Genomic DNA, 24,589 nt, shown 5'->3' on the forward strand with positions numbered 1-24,589 from the left:
GGTATGTATTAGCGGAACTACAGGCCGTAACTTTTAAAACTGCATTAAACCTTTCTTAAGACCAAAAGTATTGTGTATAAATATCTTTGTAAAACATTTTTGACCTGATTTGCATCTGTCAGATTCTGACTATGGTTAGTATTGCGTATGCGACAAAATATTCCATTACATTTTTACTTCTTATATTTCCCTCTAACACCCCTTAAAGTATTCGAAGGCGTGATTGCCCGACATACTCCATCGTATATTTTCTTTAGAATTTGTGCTTTATTTATATTCACCACAAATATTTTTTGCTCGTTTTTTATTTGGATTCCTTGATGAATGGAAAAACAATGCTAATTTTGAGAAAAGACAGGAGCAAATTTTCATCAGTTCTATTACAAAAAAAAAATGCTTGCACGTGTTTGAAATACATGTGCCACGATGCCATCTTTATTTTGGGGACTACCATCCCTAGGGTGCGTTCCGCTAATAATCCCTTAAGTAATTCTTTCCAGAAAAGTATTGACTTAACAAGAAATCTCAGAAATGCTCAAGAATGAATAATATCGGAAGAAAACAAGTGACAGAAATAGTAAGTGGTGATCTGGGGTCTCCTTATACAGGAGGCAATGAATGAAAAATGGTATCTTACGTATACATGTTATTTTAAATAAATGCCAAGTTCGAGAAGGTTTTGCCATTAAAGTTAGCATTGAGTTATCCAGTTGAAAGTTTTCATAGCCTTAATTTGAGTTATATGCACATTGAGTTGCCAGAGTTTAACTGTATTTTACTGGCACTGAATGTATATTTTTACTGAGTGCATATAAACATATTTAATGAAATGCATTCTATGTACCCACAGGTATGCGCAAGAACTTCCACAAGGAGGCCAGACTAGGTTAGTCATAGAAAAAGTCGAAAAGAAAGATTCTGCTCTGTACACGTGTACAGGAACAAATGATTTCGGGGAAGACAGTAAAAATATTCAACTGACTATTCAAGGTAAAGACATTTTATTGTTAAAAAAAGGCAGAACTTTCAAAAAGTTAAAAAAAAAAAAACATTTTAAGTGTCACCTACTGCATATACGTATTTGGTATATAACATTGTATTAATATATTTGCGGAAATTATTATTGTTACCAATACGCAGTGTGCGTGTTATTTAGTACAACACCCGTTTCACGGCCACACAAGATTAACATAAAAATATATAATTTTCTACTGAATCGTTTATCTTTCAGAAGAAAAAAAAAATGCATGTTAGCATTCTATCTTACAGAAAAAGAGCAGTACTCTAGGTGGTAATTTTTATTCACAAAAGAAGAAATAGCTATTTATCTCGCATTCTACTGTATACCGGAATTTACTTAGCGAGTACTTCAAATTTTTTAATATACATATAGTTACTAAGAGTATTTTAATATTATGACTAGTACTGAAATTTTCGGTAACAGTATCTTATTAATCATAACTGGTTCTATATTATATTTACATAATGTTCAAATCCATGTGACAGTTTATTTACGTGATAATTTAGCCAAGTAAATGAATATTTTCCTCCGTAGATTATCATGGATATTGTTCATTTTTTCATATTCTCTCGTGATATGTCGTTATGTTGTGGATTGTCATAGGAAAAGTAAGCTAACACTCATTTACAAATGTCTGAAGTTGGGTTATAGAGCATTTGGTGCATTATTTCAACTTAATAGCTGTTTTAACTAAAGGCATTTTTGCATGCATTTCCACTGCAATATTTTCTATGTTCTTGTCCATGATATTTTTGCATAAATATATATTTTTAATTGTGTGTTTCAGATTAAAATCCAGAATGAAGCTTTATTTAAAATAGAAAAGATTTGTTTTTTTCTTTTTAGCCAATTTTTCTACTGCTGTTTCGATAAGGATAAATCTTTTAAAGACGCCGACATGTTCATGATACATACAAATTACTGGATAAAATGTTGCTATTCAGCGCATTTGTACAGCTTATTAACACAGATTTACTGAAGTGAATGGCATGTGATTAATAACTAAATAAAAGAACTATGAATATAGCGCGGTTTACAAAGTTCATTCTTAGATTACCTTTATATACAGAAGATAAAATACACCATGGAAAATCTGATGTGGACATTCCACAAGGTTGTTGAACTCTTATTGGTTGGTTGGTTGGTTGGTTGGTTGGTTGGTTGGTTGGTTGGTTGGTTTGTTGGCATGTCCATGAGCTATCTTTAATTTGTGCCCTGTGCAGATATAACTGCCTCAGCTATTTGGAGGTAAAGATCCGAAAAAAAGATCGGTAACTTGCTTCAGCGCATCCAAAGTGACAGGACATGAGAAGATGTGATCTGGACTGAGTTCTGTCTCTAAGCAATTTCTGCATACAGTATAGGACCTGCTTCCACCAGTACCTTTCATTCAGTTAAAGTGTTTAGCTTTCAGTTAAAGTAGTTAGTCTTGCTAACGTTTTGGTGGTTTCCGTCTTGGTATTCAACTTGCATCTTTGGAACTTGAGCTTGATAACGGGGCTCCTGAAATTTCTCTTCGGTAAAATGTATGCATCGAAGAGGGGGATATGAACACTTGAAATAAGTTTTCTTCCTTTAATCAAAAATACAATCAAACTAAAGACCATCTTATGCATAATTAAGCAAAAGCACACAAATGCATTTAACAAGTCTGCACAGATATTCAAAAAATACCCATTTTCAGAGCTAGCACTCAAAAACGTTATTTTTTTTAGATACCCCAGATGCTCCTCAAAGTACTGAAGTACATGATGTATCAAGCAGAAGTGTGAGGGTCTCTTGGAGCAAACCTTTTGACGGAAACTCGCCCATAACTCAATACACTGTAATGTGGCGTCAACTTGCAAGTAAGTTGTAAACAATTGTTATGTAGACCTTTTTTTCCCATCGTGAGCTATTGTGAGTTAAGCAGTTGAGGAATTGTAGTTGAGCAGTTGAGAAGGAGAATAAAGTAACGGCTGAAAGAAAAATAAGCAGTTACTCATTGAATATTTCACGAAATCACTTATTTTTAATCTAAATGAAATAATAAAACAAAAAGACATACTTTTAAATAAAACAAGCTTTTATACGGTAGAAAAATGAAATAACTTCAAAAGAAATGCTGCAAAATAACACTTTAACAGACTTCTCTAAAATAGATAAAAAATTTATTTGCATAAAAATGCTTCGAGAAGTCTACACTTGATTTTCAAAATCAAGTTTTTTCAAACTAAAAAAAGAAAAATAATAATGACAATAACAAAGTGCCTTTTGAGAATAAATATCTTGTAAATATTTTTTACAAATTTAAGCAAAATATTCTTTTGTAATTAGCGTTAGACAAAAAGCAACAATAAGGATACTTTCAGAAAATATTTAATAATATTTTTGTGCCTAAAAATCTTTGAGAAGGGTACATTTGATATATGCAAAAATGAAACATCAAGTCCTTTGAGATTCACTCTTTTCTGAAAAATATTAAGAATCTCAAATTTTTCGCACATATACTTAAAAAAAATTGATCAGCATTATTATATTTTGACTTTATTTATTTTTTCCAGGTCAGAGTGTAGGTGGCCCATTGACTGTTCCTGGCTCTGAAACAACCGTTGTGATACGCGGATTAAAACCTAAAAATCGATATTTCTTTCGAGTGAAATGTGAGAATTCTCTTGGGGAAAGCCAGTTTGGTGCTGAAGTTGCAGTTACAACCCTGGAAGAACGTAGGTATAGAGATTTTGTGTGGAATTCCCTTAATAAAATACCCTTTTTAATATCAGTTTTCTTTTCAGCATTTTTGTTCAAAAAGCATTTTAAAAAGGAAAGAGGTTGAAAAAAAGCTCACATAAGTAAGGTAAAGTGTAGTGAAATCAGGAATCGGTGTAAAATCGTGTACAATATATTTGTTGCCATCAAATGATCAAGTTCTTGTAAACATTTCCAATATTAATTGGGATCTTCTAATATTCGGCTTTGTAGTTATTTAGTTAATATTTAGCTCATTTGTATTTTTAACATTTTTAACAATTAGTCAAGTTCATGTTCGGCAAAGTGATATACTTTATTTATTTCACTCATTCAATCATTTGCACTGTATTTATGTTTAGATGCGAGAAGAATTTGTATTGCAATTCAAAAAATACGAAAGGAACGTCTCCCCAATAAAATTTCGTTTATTTATTTTTTCCAATTTATTGCATTTGTTTGGGATTCCCTTAATGAAAAACCCTTTTTAATATCAATTTTCTTTTCAGAATTTTTCTTCAGAAAGCATTTTAAAAACAAATGGGGGGGGGGGGAGAAGCTTACATGCGTTAAGTAAAGTGTAGTAAAATCAGGCATTGGTGTAAAATCATGTACACTGTACTTGTTGCTATCAAATGATACAGTTCTTGTTAACATTTTCAATATTAAATGTGACCTTCTAATATACGGCGCAGTATTTATTTAGTTAATATTTAGCTTATTTGTAGTTTGAACATTTTAACAATTAGTCAAATGCATGAGGGACACAAAGTAAAATAATTCATTTATTTCACTCATTTAATCACTTGTACAACATTTATGTTTACCTGCTAGCAGAATGTGTATTACAATCCAAAAATTATGTTAACGTCTCCCCATTTTTTTTCTTTCAATTTATTACATTTGTGTGTAAATGTTTGCGCTAAGATGTCGTGAATCTACTTAATTTCTGTTTTTTATTGATGTTAAATAGTAGTCCCGAAATAAAAAAAAAGAAAATAACGATTTAATCACATTAGCATACGTCTACCAATGTTCTTTATCCAACAGCTCAATTTTATAGCATCATGGCTTCGAATTTTATCTTTCATTTGTCTGTTCGGCAAAAAATCAATTTTTCTTTGATTGCGAAAGATGAAACTCATTCGGGAGATAACTAAATATATTTATTCAACATGAGTTTTATTTACTCTACTTCACACGATCCTGATCTTTTATTTGTCCTTTTAAGAAATACAGATGGGTTTCTTTATTATTTTTACAGGAAAATACCTTTCCATAAAAGAAGGCATTTCCTGCAATGTACCTTGTTCCAGAAAAAAAAAACCTTACCACATGAAACATCGCTATAATACTGCTTAACAATAGGTGCAAAAACCGGTTCTAGAAACAAATAAAAATACCAGAAGCTTAAGCTACTGGCATTCCTTTTTTAAAATCAAATTATTTAACATTTTGTGGGTAAACTTCTCAAATTGTGGTTTGAAAAAAAAAAAAAAAGAAAGAAAGAAAAACACACACACACGTTTGGAACGGCTTTACAAAAAGGTAACAAGTTTAAAAATAACATGAAAAATGTAACGAGGTTTTTTTTTTTCTTTGAAGCCAATTAATAACATGTCATTACTTTTCTGATATGGACAAGATGCTTTTACCCATTTCAGATTCAATTGACCAGATATTGTATTACGTTGATTTATTGAGAAATTAGTTATAAATTAATTTAATATTTATAGAAATAATAATAATAGTAATAGTTATTATTATATTATTATTATTATTATTATTATTATTATTATTATTATTATTATTATTATTATTATTATTATTATTATTATTTTTATTATTATTATTATTATTATCATTATTGCTATTGCTAGAAAGTCGCCCGTCAAGTTATGACGAGTGAAAGTTACTTCTTTTCTTTTTCATTTTAACGCAATTACCTGTTTGGCGATATTTTGATAGTTGAAATTGCAACCCTAACTCCAGTCGATTAACCCTAAATTCCAGTAGGTAGCGTTCACAGTTGACCGCTTTTTCGTTTCTTCATTCCCCTGAAATGCCACAGTCTTACCAGTAACAGTTAAGTACAGTCTTATCGGTAACAGTTAAGTTACCGGATCGAGTTCAACCTGGTCACAATAAAGCCTTTACCTCCATGTTAAACATTACCAAAACACATTATCAAATTTTCATGCCGTGGCGCGAGTTTAATTGTTGAAACACACACGTTACTCGATCATCGGCTATTAAGGGAGGATGGCCCAAAGCGCGTAGGTTTTCGAGGAACGCTCGAAAATTGTAGTTTTTGGATTTTTATCGTAACAGCTTCTGTTTTATTTCCTGGCAGGCATCATAAAATTCAAAGTAAAAAGTGATTTTTGTATTATTTCAAACCCAATATTTATTTATTATCAAACTTTACAAACACTTGAACTACCCGCTTTGCCTTGCAAGGGGGCTCAAAGTGGGTAAGCTTAACCCATTCTTTGCCCCGACCGATACAGGATCGGCCGTGCAGTTTGTGCTGCCCAAGTAGATTCAGGTTCGTCGCAAGAAAATGGTTCCTAACTGCCTTCGACGATCCTGTGTCGTCACGGCGTTTCTAGCAGTTTTTGCTTCGGCCGAATATATGTCGGCGATCCTTCCAGGGGCAGAACCCTGTTGTTGCGCTTCTCTGTTGGGTTCTGGTGCTTTAGCGGTAATCAAGCTCTTTTCCTTAGACGAAAGGGATGTAACTTACAGTATTTTACGAAATGTGTTGTAAATTATTTTATTTTACTAAGGTATTAACCTTTCAATTACTCTTAGATGGGACACGTATAATGCTTCAAATAACCAGGCATTATATTTTTATCTTTACGTGGACGCTTTGTTTCTTAGCATTCTGGCATTCGAACTCCTGATGAACAAGTGTGAAAATATTTCCTTACACATTTACCAATATTTCTATGACTGAATAAAGCAAAGAAACAGAAATATCTTTTTCTTGTTATCAAAAATCCACCTTCTTACCCAAGCAACCTTCATTAAATTGTTCATAATCCTCAAATTTTATAATTTATTTTACACACTATTATTTTTTTAATTATCTTACACATCTTAATTTTGTACGAGTATGTTTTTTTTATTATTATAATGTGTTTACTACGCTTTTTAGTTATTTGTATACTATTATTATTTTTAATATTTATTCATTTTTAAATCATGATATTTTCAAACTTAAATTATAACGTTTTATATTCGCGGCACCCTTTGATGGATTTTTAGTGATACAGTTTTGAATATTTTTAATTTCATAAACAAAAATTATGACGACCGCATTGACTATACGTAATAGATGCAAAACATAAAATATATACTACAGTACACATGAAATGATAATATCTTGAGTTCTTTTCGCTGTACTCATACGAACTCCCTTTCTTTTTCAGATTTTATTTATTGTTTTAAAATAGCTCCAATGTTTTAATTGAACCTTTTTTTATGAGATTTTAAGAATATAAACAAAATATTTTGTTTCTTTTCAATAATCAAATTGCCTTAATTAGTAAATAATCCTATGAAACTAACTAAAATTTATCCAAGTATGTTTTAAAAAAAGAAAAGCAATCCGACTCGATTTCAAGCAAAATTTTCTTTTTTTTTTCTTCTGAAGACATGTTCCCAAGTACAAGCAGTAAAGCTTGTTTTGAAATTCCTTTCTTATTCAAACTGTTTTGTTGTACGAAAATAATGCGGAAGGGTTGACCACAAGACACCAAGGGGGGCATCTCCTTAGGGAATCCGCCCAGGCCGATTCCTCTCTCAGCTGGGGGCTTTTAGTTGCATGCACAAAGGTATCCTTTAGGGAGATAGGGGATTAGCCGCAAGTTTTGATCTTTTGTAAGCATTTATCTTTAAAATACTTCCCACCAGGACCTTATAATACTGACAAGGGCTGGTCCATACGACTCATTCTCACGTCCACGGTGAAAACCTCCCGTGACGTCATCATGTTGACACTCCGCTCGCTCTCAACGAAACGAATACTGAGCACAGCGAAACGAAAGTTTTTCTCTTGATAAAATTCTGTAAATTAGAAGAGAAAAAAAAGACGCAAAACGTCTTTTAAAAATTAAGCACTAGTGTTTAAATTTTGGGAAAATAATAAACGCTTTTAATATAACTAATAACACGCTTATACGTTTATAGATAGCCAATATTTTAATCTATTGCGCAGAGAAACCTGGAATAGATATTCAATTAGGTAATAATTCCCCTGCTTTTTTAATAGTTGGTTCTAAAAACCGAATGTTTTGTATTGGCTCTGGAAAGAATCGCTTTTTCAAATGGTTGATATGGAATTACGTAATAATTAATAATTCTATGTTGGTCCTGAAAAGAACCTTTTTTATGTTGGTTCTGAAAAGAACCTCTTTTTTATGTTGGTTCTGAAAAGAACCTTTTTTTATGTTGGTTCTGAAAAGAACCTTTTTTTATGTTGGTTCTGAAAAGAGCCTTTTTTTATGTTGGTTCTGAAAAGAACCTTTTTTTATATTAGTTCTGAAAAGAACCTTTTTTTATGTTGGTTCTGAAAAGAACCTTTTTTTATGTTTGTTCTGAAAAGCACCTTTTTTGCTTTGGCTTTAAAAATAACCTTATTTGCTTTAAATCTGAAAAGAACCTCATTTCTTTGGCTCTTAAAAGATCCTTTTAATGCTGTAATTGAGAATAACATTTGATGTAATTTTATGTCTAAAAATACATTAATCGCTGTCTTAAAGTGTAAAAAGTTTAGTTGTACGATTTAGTTGTAGTAGTTTATGCGTTTTGAACTGTTTTATTTTCTTTGGTTTTGAGTTTGCTGGATAATAGCCATTTTTTCATTTTTTTATTCGCATTTCGTTTTTCTTGATCCCTTTCGCGATTCAAATGTCTTACTCTGATAAATGTTCTAATTCTTAAATATTTTTTTATTGCAGCTTTGCAAACATTAGGGAATTTCTTTTCCAAAACCTCTTGCAATTCTTTTGTTACATTGGGACCCTTATGAATGCTATCTTTGCCATTGATTGCCCTGAATATCTCTTCAAACTCTTCGGCACACTGAAGCCAAGTTTCTGACGGTACTGTCAATCCACCCTTAGAAATACTTTTCAGCCAAACTGCTGAATCTAAATCTTCAACGTCATTTGCTGAAATTGAACCAAGTGTTGGATCTTCTTTCTTTGCTTTAAAGGCAATCCAACCTGAAACATATTTCAAAGCTTCGTGTTCTGTCAATGTCATATGACTATCACTTTTATTTATTTCCGCTTTCCAGGCCATAGGAATTTCTTCATCATATAATTTATTGCACGCTATTAGATCATCATCTTCATATTCCAATTCTTCAATTATTTCTTGGACATCTTTTGCTTCAAAAGCATTTTGCAGTATTTCAGCAGTTAGATATGCTCCCAAGGAGTTTTCATCTTGTGTGTTAGCTTTAGGAGACAATGCTGGTAATTTATTTGCGAGTAGTAAATTTTTTAATCGAAAGATGACTTCTACAGGAGATGGATGATCATAAAAGCTACCAATACCTCGTATTTGACTGAACAAGCTTTCTAAGGCGTCTTGTGTCAGACGTGAAGTTAAAATATATCTTTGTCCTTCAGACTTTAAGTCTTTCTGAAGGCCTAATATAGACGAAATCGAAATTATAATTCCTTTTTGAAAAGGCAGTAAACTTTTTTTCCCATCTACCCTTAATCCGGAAATTGTCTGTTTCATTTCCAGTAATTTTTGTTCCTGTTTCTCAAAGTAGGGATCGAGACCAAAAGCGGCTTTCAGGGGTTTATGACTTGCAGGTACAGGATGGCTGCTGTTCATTATGTCGAAAAATTCGTCTACTAATTCGAAAAAGTCAGCCACTTTTTTTATCTCCAGTCAATAAAAGAATGGCCTTTGCCGTTGTAGCGGAGAAAAGGGTTTTCGCAGGAGCAACCTTCGGCCTTTCATTTCCTTTCAAAGTTAAAAAACTGGGTTTTAGCTTGTGACACAACCGTAATTCTCCACGATCTTTTTCAAGAACGCTCTTGATGACGTTTTGAGTAAATTTTGTGCCGTCTTCTAACATTAAGCCTTTATCAATGAAGTGATTTCTTAAAAGCTTCAGATAGTGAGGAGGATCAGCAAATACCCATATTTTTCTTTTAGGGTCACTTGGGTGGTCAAAGAAGGATTTTTCAACTGAAATATTTAGCTGATTCCACAAAGTGGAACTTCCACCTAAATCAGACCCAATCGGTGAAACCAAAACCCCTGTGCTTTCCAATGCCTTAATTATTTTAAAGAGTAAGTCCATTTTCATGCATTGGTCAAAATCAAAATAAATCGGTTGCTTCCAAGGAGACATGATTCCTCTTGCTAGTACAAATTGTACCTTGGAATGTGGGCCCAAAACTTGGTCTGCTTGATTATCATATGCCAATTTGCTGTCAATGTGCATCTCGTCAAAACTAAGGATACAAAACTTTTCTAATTTGCTCATATTTTCACATTTTTCTTTCATTAACATTAAAACTCTTTCCAATGTTCCCGGCCTAATTGAAATCTTAGAACACCATCGTTTAAGAGTGGTGCCACTTGGCATTGGAATTCCAATTTTGCCTCTCCAAAATTCGTAAGCTTTTCTTAATATTGCCCTGGTCACAATACCCCTAGAAATGTCTTCCGGTTTCCATTTTATTTTCTTCTTGCTTTCCATCATAACCTTTAATTGCGAAGTAGTCATCACCTTCTTCATTTTTGTGAGCATTTGTTTATTCTTCGCTTCCAGTGACTTGACTTTTTTCTTCAATGTACGATTTTCAATCAAAACTTTGTTCATTCTTTTACTTCTTTTTGTACGTTTAATCCTTTTCAATTTTAATAAATGATCTCTCTCTCGCTTTATCTTTTCAAGTTCCTTTTCTAATTTCTTAATTGTTTCGCATTGTTCTTCTAATTTTGCATTAATATTATTTTGAGGGGTGTCTTCCAGATATTCAAGTTGAACAATAGCGGCACTATCGTCTGATAAATTCTCACAAAAATCTACAGCACGCTTTTTAGGACTGATCATTTTTAATCTTTCTTTTGCATTTTCAATTATAGTTCTCTTTCTTTTTCTCGCAGTTCTCTCGGTCACAGTTGTTTCTTCAACATTCTTGTGGCCAACTGTAAGTTTTAAACTCGGCACGGCTCCAGTTTTCAGAATTTTATTAGTTTTCAAACCAAGCAATCTATTTTTCATATCATCTTCATAATCATCTGTTGTGAAATGTTCGCTGCAAATTCTTGCATTACTTTCATTTATAGCATCTTTTCTTTTGCATTTTTGCAGCCATATATTCTTTAATTCCAAATCTTTTGGAAAAGCGTGATAAACAATATCAGTGTTCTTCGTTTTCCGATAATAATTCTCACAAACAGCTACTGCACAGCTAACCATTTCTCTCTAAAATTCTTACAAAGAATGAACGTAGGATCGCAGGAAAGGATAGGAATGCAATGAAGTTGCTTGTCGTCAACTGCTCGCTCTGTCAACACAGTGACGTCAAAAACTGGTTTCTCCCTACCAAGACCAGTTGAAAGTCGGCACTCGTTTCTACAAAGGAGTGGACCAGTCCTGACTTCCCACGCTTGAGCAACTGATATCTGGACACTCAGAAGGGATTTAAAAGTCATCGGAATTAGGATAAAAGAACCGACCAGTCTCTGTGTATAGGTCGTTTTGAAGGGTCACAATGTATCAAAAGGCACCAAAGAATACTTTCTATCCTCTTAGAAAATCATTCCCACAGTTATTAAAGCGTTTTGTCCATTCAACAGGTCCAACTCACAGGTTGGATCGATCAGTCAATTGTTTGAAGAATGCTTTGTTGAGCCATTTTGAAAGATAGATCATCTTACATTTAACAGTTCTTAAGATTTCTTAAGTGTATAAAAAAAAAAAAAAATGATATACTGAGATAAAAGCAAAAATAATAATAATAATAATAATAATAATAATTGAATAAAATAATTAGTGTTATAAAAATAATTGCTTTTTGTCCTATCCTCTATTGTTTATTTTCCCGTTATGTAATGTGTAAATTTAGGGAATCTTTCAGCACATATTAGCAACCTTGTATTTTATTGCACTATTTAATTCAGGACCAAAAAACTAACAAAGCGAAGCGATTTTCGAAAGCAAGTTGAACAGCAAAAACGTTAACCCATTCCTTGCCCCGGCCGATACAGGATCGGCCGTGCAGTTTGTGTTAATACTGCCCCGGCCGATTCAGGTTCGTCGCAAGAAAATGGTTCCTAACTGCCTTCGACGATCCTGTGTCGTCACGGCGTTTCTAGCAGTTTTTGCTTCGGCCGAATATGTGTCGGCGATCCTTCCAGGGGCAGAACCTTGTTATTGCGCTTCTCTGTTGGATTCTGGAGCTTTTTGGGGAGCGGTAATCAAGCTCTTTTCCTTAGACAAAAGGGATGTAACTTATACTATTTCACGGAACTTGCTGTAATTTATTTTATTTTACTAAGATATTAACCTTTCAAGTACTCTTTGATGGGACACGTATAATGCTTCAAATAATCAGGCATTATATTTTTATCTTTTCGTGGAAGCTTTGTTTCTTAGCATTCTGGCATTTGAACTCCTGATGAACAAGTGTGAAAATATTTCCTTGCATATTTATCAATATTTCTATGCCTGAATAAAGCAAATAAACAGAAATATGTTTTTCTTGTTATCAAAAATCCACCTTCTTACGCAAGTATCCTTCACTAAATTGTTCATAATCCTCAAATTTTATAATTTATTTTGCACAATATTATTTTTTTAAATTATCTTACATATCTTAATTTTGTACGAGTATGTTTTTTTTATTATTATAATGTGTTTACTACGCTTTTTATTTATTTGTACACTATTATTATTTTTTATTACTTATTTATTTTTAAATCATGATATTTTGAAACGTAAATTGTTCGCGGCACCATTTGATGGACTTTTTAGTGATACGGTTTTGAATATTTTTTATTTCACGAAAAAAAAAATGACGACCGCATTGACTATACGTAAAAGTTGAGTATGCAAAACATAAAATAGTTACGACAGTACGAAGGAAATGATAATATCTTGAGTTCTTTTGTTGTACGCTTTACTCATGACAAACGAAACATTCCTTTTCTCCCATTCTTTTTCGGATTTTATTTATTGTCTTAAAATAGCTCCAATGTTTTAATTGCACCTTCTTTTATGAGATTTTAAAAATATAAATTAAATATTTGGTTTCTTTTCAATAATCAAATTGCCATAATTAGTAAATAATCCTATGAAACTAAATAAAATTTATCCAAGTATGTTTAAAAAAAAAGATTTAAAATCCGACTCGATTTCAAGCAAGATCTCCCTTTTTTTTCCTTTTGAAGACATGTTCCGTCGTTAAAGCATAAAAGCTTGCTTTGAAATTCCTTTCTGAGCTATACTGTTTTGTTGTAAGAAAATAATGTGGAAGAGTTGACCACAAAACACTAAAACCTTCTGACCGTTCTTTGAATGGAACTAACTTGCTCGGATGTTCGCAAAGAGGGTCCTTAGAGAATACAGACCTCCCAGTCGGTCCAGTTACTCCTCTCTCAGCTGGGGGCTTTTAGTTGCGTGCACAAAAGTATCCTTTAGGGAAATAGGGGATTAGCCGGAAGTTTTGATCTTTTGTAATCATTTATCTTTAAAATACTTCCCACGCTTGAGCAACTGATATCTGGGCATTCAGAAGGGATTTAAAAGTCATCTGAATTACGATAAAAGTCGACCATAGTCCTGCCATCAAAGGGATGTCTCTGTGTTTATTGGTCGTTTTGAAGTGTCACAATATATCAAAAGGCACCGAAGAATACTTTTTATCCTGTTAGAAAATCATTCCCACACTTAAAGCGTTTTTGTCTATTCAATTCGCTTGCTCACACGTTGGATCGATCAGTCAATTGTTTGAAGAATGTTTTGTTGAGGCCTTTTGAAACATAGATCATCTTACATTTAACAGTAAAAGAAAAAAAAAAGATATACTGAGACAAAAGCAAAAAGGAAAAATAAATCAATAAAATAATTAGTATTATGAAAATAATTTCTTTTCGTCCAATCCTCTATTGTTTCTTATTTTCCTGTTATGTACTGCGTAAATGTATGAATATTTCAGCACATATTAGCAACCTTGTATTTTATTGCACTGTTTAATTCAGTGCTTAAAAACAAATAAAGCGAAGCGATTTTCGAATGCAAGCTGAACAGCAAAAACAACATTAAAATACCGATAGCAAAATGGGGAGAAAAGTGTTATTACAACGTAGCAAAAAGCAACTCCGTTTCGTTATCTGCGGCATGCGAGTTAAGGGTTTTCGGGCTGGTCATCGAATGGGTTAAAATCCCGATAGCAAAATGGGGAAAAAAGTGTTATTACAACGTAGCAAAAAGCAACTCCGTTCGTTATCTGCGGCATGCGCGTTAAGGGGTTTCGGGCTGATGATGGAATGGGTTAACTAATTGCAATTTGGTACATTTTCCAATCAAATATGAAGTTATAACTAATTAAAATAGTTGACTACGTACCAGCCGTTATATAAAAAGAATGTAAAACAGTTGTACTTATCCAATTCGAAATCAGCACATTTGTTTATAAAACATAAAGAAATAACTGATTGAACTAATAGACTAATTAACTGCCATGCTGAAAAATAACTTTTTAAAGTTATACTGAGTTAGAAAATCTAAGTCAGCACACGAGTCAAGAAATCATAAATAAAAATATGATAAATTCCTACACTCGCTTTGCCCAAAGTCACGTTTTTTGTTTCAGTAATTATAACCTTAAATTCAAAAAAGAAACAGACGAAATTACTATCGTAGTTTGTAGGCCGGTGGTGTCAGAATAACGTAATATTATTGAAAATAAAAAAATAATAATAAGCTGGTCATCGACTAATCACAATTTACAAAACTTCATTTTTTTTAGAAATATACCTATCATTTTTGCTACCTTTTACAATAAAAGGAAGTATTGTATTCGCGAAAAAATTTTCACTCAAAAATCGGCCTTAATTTCCATTTTTCTCATCCCCGAATGAATGTTGAGTTTTTTTTTCGACCTGACCACACGTGGATATATGCCTAGGAACATACAGACGCCCGAAATATCCATTTTGACAACCCCCGAGTTAATTACAACGAATTTTCTCGTGATGTCTGTATGTACGTATGTATGTTTGTATGGGCGTATGTGTGTATGTGTGTATATATCTCGCATAACTCAAAAACGGTATGCCCTAGAAAGTTGAAATTTGGTACGTAGACTCCTAGTGGGGCCTAGTTGTGCACCTTCCCTTTTGGTTGCGTTCGGATGCTCCTAAGGGGGTCTTTTGCCCCTTTTTTGGGGGAAATCATTATTAATTTCGATGCAAACTCAAGTGGTGTTATAATTTGTCGGACACTTGGCGATATATCACCAGTCTTTTGGTCGCCAAGCTTTGTCGCCAACTTGGCGACAAATTTGGCGTTTTTTTTTTTTTTTTTTTTTTTTAATTTGGTTCCAATTTGTCTATTGTCGGTGATATTTAGGGAGTAAACAATTGAATCACATTAAAATTGCCAATGATAGGGAAATGACATTTAAGTGGAGTAAAAGGAAGTCATGTGATGCACACATCAGCTCGTTTGTTTAAAGTCTTGTTGTGCCACGCCGCTTCACTGCTGTTTCGCTGGGATTGATAAAGACTCGGATGTGTTCATGTAAGCACGACATACGTATGCATCGCCGCTTACACATCATGAGGAGGGGGGCATACGAAGGCTTACCCGCTTTGGGCCACCCTCCCCTAAATATATGAGGATTATTATTATTATTATTATTATTAGTTTAGATAATAATAATGGTATTGTTAGCTACCTTATTTTTTACAAAGCTATAAAAACAAGATATCGTGTTTATATTTCTCCAAAAAGGTTATTTTAAATGGTTTCCCTGAAGATGTTTAATGTTCTAATACACCGGTCAAAGTTTTTCTTTGCCGTGTAAATAAACACGTTTATCTTACTTTTCGCCTACACTTAAAATTTGATTTTCCCTCCCCCTAAATACATCAAAAGGTGAGGTTAAAACTGAAAAGCAGGACTTAAGGAAATTTCGTGTCGGAGAAAACTAGAGGACCTCCACCAATGAACATGGTGCAAAACTTGTATAAAGTAGTCTTTTAAGTAAGGATTTTCCTTTGCAAGATCGCATTTTTGCTTGAAATGAAGCGTAAATAAATCTAATAATGTACAACGCTATTTTTTTTTTCGTGTGTGCTATTATGTTTCTGCTAACGTTTGAAGATACGTCAAATATCACTTCAGATGAACGGTTTTATGAAGAACTGAGACAATAATTCATCTCAATTGCAGTTTTTCCTTTAACGTGAAATTATGCGCAGGCATAAAACAAATATATTCGGATTGATAATCAGGAAACTGAACTAATGCAAAGCCGAAGGTATTTTATCAGAAGCATTGTAGATAAGTGTATTATAATTTTCATTATTTTTTTTCAGTTCTTATTTATTATTATTATTATTATTATTATTATTAATGTATTTGTGGTTTCATTGCTGTTAGTAGAATTCAACTGTAATTTTTGAGATTATTATTTACCTTTTCTGTTCACTCGGTCAGGAAATTTATTTAACATCTTACTCTTACAGCTCCGCGAAAAGCACCTTACGGAGTACGGGCGTTGCCTTTATCTTCGCGGTCTCTAAATGTGACGTGGCAAGTGAGTAGAAAAACTTTTAATATCGTTTTTCTAACAAATTCAATGATTAAAAAAAACATACGCAAAACTAGATTTTTTGTTGCAACGAATCGCGAACGCGTCTTACGAAAATAAAGGCGAAATATTTACTCCGCCACTTACCTAGTAATATTTAACTAATGTAGTATCATATGTAGTCTATTGCAGTACAGAAGAAATTACCTGTGAAATTAAAACATATGATAATACAAGCAAATTTCAAAAATTGATGATCAAATTGTAATATTTTTTCTATTACTTTTCAATATTAATTGGGACTTTCTAATATTCGGCGCATGATTTATTTAGTTAATATTTAGCTCATTTATATAAACATTTTTAACAGTTTGTCAACTGCATGCGGGTCAAAGTGGACGGGGCAAAGTAAAATGGTTCAGTTTTTTCACTCAATCAATTATTTACTAAATCACTTACGTTTTCATTTATTAATTAATTTATTTACATTCCTTCATTTAATATTCACTTCTTAATATTATTTTTTTTACTTCTTTTCTTATTCATTCACAATTTTGTTCATTCATTTATTTTTCATATATATTACTAAATGTATTGATATATTCTCTTATTGTTTCCTGTCCTATTCATTTATTTAAAACTATTTTATATATTAATTTATCTGTACAAATGGAAAATGTTCCACTAAAAAACATTTTATGTATCACTTTGCAGAATGAGAAAAAAAAAACTTTTTTGAAGGCACAATTTTATACTGTCAAAACTAAAAAATCCGTTTCACTGCTAGATTTATTTTAAATTCAATGTTCTTTCATTGTATACTGCAACTTTCAAAACAAATTTCCAATGTTTTCATTTTGAAAAAGCTCAGTCACCTTAACTCTTTCATTTTGCCCCAATTCCCCTACTATTAAAACATTCTATACATAAGAGTCCAATATACGTCTTTCCACGGTGCTTCGTAGAGAGGTTGATCTCTGTGCCTTATATCCAAGTAAAATAAATGTTCACATTAAAATTATGCTTGAACTAGAATTTAGTAAACAGTTTTAGGAGCTAAAATACAACAATAGCAAAGATTTCGTCATTTTGATCGGAAACACATCAAGATCTACATATGTAGAGTATTATTTATTACTAGTAATAGTACATAACACAAAAAATACATCCGGCTCAAAAATAATAGTTTTCGAAGTATTTTATCTCGCTAAACACGAACATCAACTCAATCATTCAGAGTCAACTGAGTTAGTGAAATCTCACTCTGGAGGGGGGGGGGGTAGGGTTTCCTGACAGATAGTTACACCTCCAAAGGTACTATCCTCAAGTAAAACTTCATCTCCTGGTTTAACTAAAAACTTTCACTACATAAAACGCAAATGAACAAGACATTTTGAATCTGAGGAGAGAAATGTTCAAAAGGAGCCTGAAGAAGATCCACTTATTTTTGATCCCAACCATGCTCATTCTGCTGGGAATAACAAAAAAATTCGTTAAAGCTAAGAACAATGTTTTCCCCCAATTTTCAATATCCCTGCAAATACTGACAATTAGGAAGATCACTTTTTTTGATTAAATAATTTGAGGGGGAGGAGAAAATCATAATGGACTCATTTAAGGTTGTGTAGCACGTTTTAATAAACAGCAGAGAAGACAAGAACTACAGTCGAACCTCGTTATCACGGCACCTTCGGGACTGTCAACAAAGTGTTGTCATAGCCGGAGCGACGTCATAACCGGAATAGTTTAAAAATTCGTTGTTAAACATTAGATAACAACAAAATTATACTTAATGAAGAAATTAATAACGTTTATATATGTTTTGAATTAGATTAAACTAATGCAAATTTGAATTATTGGTAGATATAACAAAAAATATTTAAAAAAAAAAACTTCAATCTTTTTTCCCCCTCAATTCTAAAATACTTTCCAATAAGTGTTTGCTAAACTTTTGAATAACATTTTTAACACCCTTTTTTTCCACGAAATTATCAGTAAGAAAAAAAACAATTCAGTACTTCTTTTTTGTCTACAATTTGATTAGATTTTGACAACTAAGCCTCACCTTTCGATTGTGACTTGTATCCACTTTAGAGTTGTGTGTCCCTTTTCAATCTAATGAGGAGCTCTTATCTCTTTTTCTCTCATGGGAGAAGCTTGTAGTGACCACCTACAGCTTCAGGTAGCTATAGTATTTCTCTTCTTCTGCTGTTTCCCTCGTCCAGTAATACAATCCACCTGCTTTGATTTCCTTTCTATTGTCCTTCATGGTGTCAAAAACTGAAACCTGTACCTTTCAAAACTTTTCTACTCGCCCCTTGACATTCTTAAAGTGTTTTCATGCCTGGTCAAATCTCTTGTCAGAGTCCGAAGGTCTTACAACAAACACTTTCAGGTGTTTTCATTTTTTTACTGAATTTTTTTCAGTAGCAAAGAAAAATTTGATCCAGTCTGCGCAGCTCAAACTGTCGTCGTAACCTTAGTTGCACCAAATAAAAAAACTGTCGTCCGGAGCAACTTAATGTTAAAATAATACGGCATAAGTTCGGGACTTTGAGAGAGTGACGTGACATCCGGAGTGTTATGAAATCCTGGTGTCGCGATTATGAGGTTTGACAAAATAGTTGATCAAATAACTCTTTCAGAAGTTCTAAGTCCAAAGATGCAATATGTCTCTGTAACTTCACTTTCTTAATCTCCCCTAAGTTATTTTGCCTAAAAAATGTGGAGCTGTGAGCTATTAACAGGTGGAATGGTTTCTTCGGGATATCTCTGAAATGGGTAGCATATATTTAAGTCATTAGCTGAGTTTATGCTTGCCAAATACTGCTGGACTATTAGAAGCATTTGAAAACAAAGCGAACTTTTTCGCAATACGCTAAAAGTATCCGCTGCTTTCTGAAAAAAACAAAACAAAAAATCAAACATGGCCTGAAATGAGATTGAAATGCATTGCACATATTTTTTTTTCTTTCAAATTTTGTCTTCAAACGACTGAGTTGGTTCTGTGCATCTTTCTCCAGCGAACTTTTGTGTATCTTGAAAACAAGACACAATAAATTAAATAAATTAATTCAGGGGAAAAAAACATTTACGTATAAGTTTTCTCAAAATTAGTGGGAATTGCTTATTTAAAACCAGGATGCAGGCAAAATTTTGTTTTTATTGCCAACTGTAATCAGTGCGTCCGTTTTAATTAAATTTAAACGATTTCAAGGTGGAAAAATAATTCGAATCTCCCAAAACATAAAATCTATTGAAAATAGCTACCTTAGTCTTTCTTATGAGATATTTTCGAAGGTAAAATTACTACCAACATGCTATATATAAGAGTTTATATATGAAAGAAAAAGTTGCGTAATAGTAAATTTAAATAGGGATACCTTTTATACTCGCAGGTACATTATTTCCCGAATCTTTACTAATAATAAAACTGAGAGTCTGTATGGGTATCGGGAAGTCTGTCTGTCTGTCTGGCTCTCTGTGACGCGCATAGTGCCTAGACCGTTCGGCCGATTTTCATGAAATTTGGCACAAAGATAGTTTGTAGCATGTGTTTGCACCTCGAAGCGATTTTTCGAAAATTCGGATTTGTTCTTTTTCTATTCCGATTTTAAGAACATTTAAACCATCAAATTATCATAACGTGGAATAGTAGATTACGGAATTATCATGACGTGGAACCGTAACATGGGCGAGCAAATAAACATAGTCAATTGGCGAGAAATTCATCATCCATTTTTTGTAAATATACAGGCGAAAAAAATGACCTTTTTATTTTCTTCTACGGGCAAAGCCGTACTACTACCCCAAAATAAAGTTTTAAATTGAAGTTCCTGCTCGAGTTTAGTAGCTCTGAAATCCTGACAGTTTAGGTTAATATATGTGCAATTATTATTGTTGAAGCAACCTATAGTGAATCTAGCATCTCGTATCATCTAGCAAGTTCAGGTTTATAAAGCGACCGAATAAAACTTAAGGCGGGGTTGATAAAGGTTTGTAAAACGAGTGTTAGCTTATTTTTTTTAATGAGTCTGTTTTCATATATATTTTAATACATATTTTATTATATATTTGTTTGTTATAATATATAATTATTCCATTTGTTACTTTCATCTACATCGTACTTTTTTTAACTCATTAGTTTTATACCACTAGCTTGTTAGGGTAGACCGGGGCACGTTTGTGCGGATTTTTTTCATTGAATTTTCCCATTTTTATGTTTTAACTGAGGAAATTTTAGACATGGCGATTTTATGAAGCAGTTAATGAAGTCAAAATTGGTATATGCAGCTGTTGCTCAGTTTGTGTTTTTAACCGTTAAAAAAATATTTCCAAGTCGGTTGCGTAAACTTGCCTCAGACACGGAGCACGTTTACGCATATTTATTTTGACACCTAACGTGGTTCTGTTATTGTTTTGAACATGATATCTTACCACCGTAAAATAAAGCAAATTTATTACATACTGAATAGTGTAGTAAAGATATATATAGATAGATATAGATAGATAAAGTAAAAGCTGAAAGGGCATGAAGACAATACTACATGATTGTAACAAAAAAGATACGAATATGTTACTTAATTAAAAAATAAATGGTTATTTTCAAAACTAAATGAAATACTAAAACGGTTTGAGACAGTTTGGAGCGAAAAAAGTATCAGTGCACGTTTAGAAGTTAGACACCGTAAGAACGTGCGTAAAGGTGCTCCAACATCAACGCGTAAACTTGCCCCTTCGCCGAGTTTCAATTTATTTTTAATATTAAAAAATGTAATTACATTTCACTTCATACAACTGCAATTTAAAAACGAGCTGATGTGTGCATCACATGACTTCCTTTTACTCTAATTTTAATGTCATTTTCTCATTGGCAATTTTAATGTAATTCAATAGTTCACTCTCTAAATATCACCACAGGTGGCCAAATTGAAACCAGATTTAAAAAAAAAAAAAAAAAAATCACCAAATTTGTCGCCAAGTTGGCGACAAACTTGGCGACCAAAAGATTGGCGATATATCACCAAGTGTTCGCCAAATTATAACACCACTTGAGTATACATCGAAATTAATAATGATTTCCCCCAAAAAGGGGCAAATGACCCCCTTAAAAACACCTGAAAGCAACCAAAAGGAGAGGTGCACAACTAGACTCCACTAGGAGTCTACGTACCAAATTTCAATATTCTAGGACATACCGTTCTTGAGTTAAGCGACATACATACGCACAAACGCACATACATACATACTAGTACAGTAAAAATAGGGGTCGGACCCAAACATCCAAAAAAAAAAGCGAAACCTGGTGCAAATTGTTTATTACCCTCCCAATAAGAACAGGTAAAAAGTCCCCACCCCATTGTGCGTCGGGTTTTGGAATGGGGGGCATCTAAAAATTGCAGTTTTGAGTATTTTTTCAGAATTTTTAGAATAAATTTAAAGTGAGAATATTATGTTATACTAAATTTAAAAGCATAAAATTAAAGGTGTTTGACCCCAAGAGGGATGACAAAACCCACAAATGCTACAGAGCCCCCTATCCCCGTAAAGCGAAGCAGTATCCCCGAACCCCCCTCCATACATTTCATATGGAAACATTATTTTATGCTAAGAAAATTGTTAGAAATAAAGTGTGTCCATTTTCCAAGAGCGATGGTGCACCTCCTCTCAAAGCTACAACACCCCCCCCCTCTGCCAAATAAAATAAATCCTCAACCCCCCCCCACCTTTTATTTCAAGAAGAAGTATTATTTCATGCAAATCTAAAATGCATAAATCAGGACTGTCCACCCCATAAGAACAGTAGCTCACGTCCCAAAACGAAATTATGTACTAAAATATTATCCTCCCCCCACCCCCTCTGATGGTGCACATTTGATTAAATGGCCAGAAAAATAACGCTGAACTGTTTTTTGCTTTCAAATGATTTCTCCTAAGCTTGTAACAAAAAGTCTTCGTTATCAAGATGTTTTTTGGAATCTAGATCCTCAGCAAAATCGTTATTGTTGCAGCTATGTCTAACACAGTTTGTGAATATAATTGAGCACTTCAGTCTACTTTCAGACTTTTCAAACATTCACTATATCCAATGAACCCCTCAGAGCAAGCACAAGATTTGAGACGCAGAAAGTCTTCTAGAGCAGAAGGCTTGGCTGTTGTACTAGGACTTCATTTATATTTCTGTGGTGCTTTCTTTATGTTGAAAGGTTGTGTAAAGCAGAGATTCAGACAGCTGAACATAAACAAATACGTTTAATACGAAACATGGGGACACACATACAGCAAGACATAGAGAAAGTAGTGAAGCCCTGATAAACAGACTGCGGCTCTTTAAATAGAATAGAGGGCAGATTTTCAGCATCCAATGATGTTTCTCAAATAGCAATAAGCTTTCTCCAAAGTCCGATGGTGGATTAAAGAAGAGATTTCGCGAACTCCGTGGAAAGCTGCAAATGTCTCTTCCAATAAGATATAAGCACAGTTCTTTCTTTAAAACCAATGGAGAAAGCGATTACATTCAACACTTTACACTCGTCAAAAATGACACTAGCTTTCCCATACTTACAAGTGACCTACACGCTGCATTGCTGGCATATTTCCTTGAAACTTACATATCATTACCAAAAATATGTTCAAGCGGATATCTTCCTTCTATTACATATGAGGCAGTGAGAAGCAAAGGGCAAAATTAAAAATTTGGAGATAACCAGTACAAATGGTTGGTGAACCTCTCCTATATCTTGGGGCAAGAAATGGTCCTAGTAGATCTGGTAGTTGCTTCTATACAGCATGATTTAGAAAAAAAATCAATGAAAGTCTACCTAGGATCTTATCTTTAAACTCGTTTTATTCAAAACTTGAAAATGTCCACTTACATCCCTTTGCTTCTCACTGCCTCATATATGACACCAGCTGTTCGTTCTGTGATTTTGGATGAACCTTTTGCTTCAGATAATAGTACTTTAACGATACAGGATTTCTTTCCTTCTGAAACCAGATTCATCGAATACTGATGGAGGATCAGCGCATAACTCGTACCAGAAGTTTTTAGCAATTTGTTATTCCATCTTTACTGTTCATACCATTCGGTGTAAAAGATGGTTTGGGCTTACACATCTTTACAGATAGTAACTACTCTCGTAACAGAAGCTAAAGACATAACTGCTTACCTCCTTTACAAAGAAATGCCACAAAATTGTTTGACTTCAATATGATTTGATGTTACTACCCGAACGTTAAAGGTCTTATCGCAACTCACCTGATCATCAGCGAGCAATACCCATACCAACTTGAGAGGGAAGAAACTTCTGGGGCTTTAGAAACGGATTGAGATTTCCAAACTGAGAGACAAAAAGGTGTAAATATTTAGCATTCTATTGATATATTGCTCATTGCTCTCATCAAGACTTGTTCTATCGTTGAATCACTACAGGTTCTAGACCACCTGAATTTGTCACTGCGTTAGATCGATGTATAGCTGATGTTTGATGTGATCAAATTTTTTTTTATCGCATAATGTACTCAAAAGTTTCAGATAGAGTTGCAAGTATATGTCCGCATATTTAGCATAATTCACATAACCAGCTGCGTAAAAGAGAGGTAACTTGGTGTTTGCAAATGAGAACCCCCACCGACTTAGAGGGTGCAGAATTGCAGCATTGCCCGTCTCACTATTGGCAATTCCGGTTTGTCCCACCCTTACGGTGATGGCAAAAGATTGTAGAAAAGTTGAAGTAAGTTAATCAAGAAGAAGGAGGGAAACTTTGGTCAATTTGGACTTTTTTTTAAGCTGCACAGAATTTTTTTTTCCAGCGCTCTAAACAGTTTAATAACTTCAGTCACAAATAATTTGGTTACTGAGCTCGCTTAGATCTTTTAGAATTATCATTCTGCCATTACCATATCATTGTGAGGCATTTTGTACTTCGGAAAAGTTTAAGTCTGGGAAATTTTTTCGTGAACTTCACTGCAAATGTGCACTCACTGTGATTTTGGAATGTAAATTCAGGGTCCCCCCCTCAAAGCGATGGCGCACCCC

The 24,589-nt window shown here is 33.4% G+C and overlaps 1 protein-coding gene across 1 annotated transcript in view; it reads left to right on the forward strand.

The window, feature by feature from the left end:
* LOC129221948 (cell adhesion molecule Dscam2-like) overlaps positions 1-24,589 on the forward strand; it is a 157,864-nt gene that overhangs the window by 65,062 nt on the left and 68,213 nt on the right. Inside the window, 4 exon segments of the mRNA XM_054856340.1 lie at positions 851-990; positions 2,737-2,868; positions 3,565-3,726; positions 16,487-16,557. Of these exon segments, the coding sequence (XP_054712315.1) occupies positions 851-990; positions 2,737-2,868; positions 3,565-3,726; positions 16,487-16,557 (505 nt within the window).

Source organism: Uloborus diversus, chromosome 5, assembly GCF_026930045.1.
Source record: "Uloborus diversus isolate 005 chromosome 5, Udiv.v.3.1, whole genome shotgun sequence".
Lineage (NCBI taxonomy): Eukaryota > Metazoa > Arthropoda > Arachnida > Araneae > Uloboridae > Uloborus > Uloborus diversus.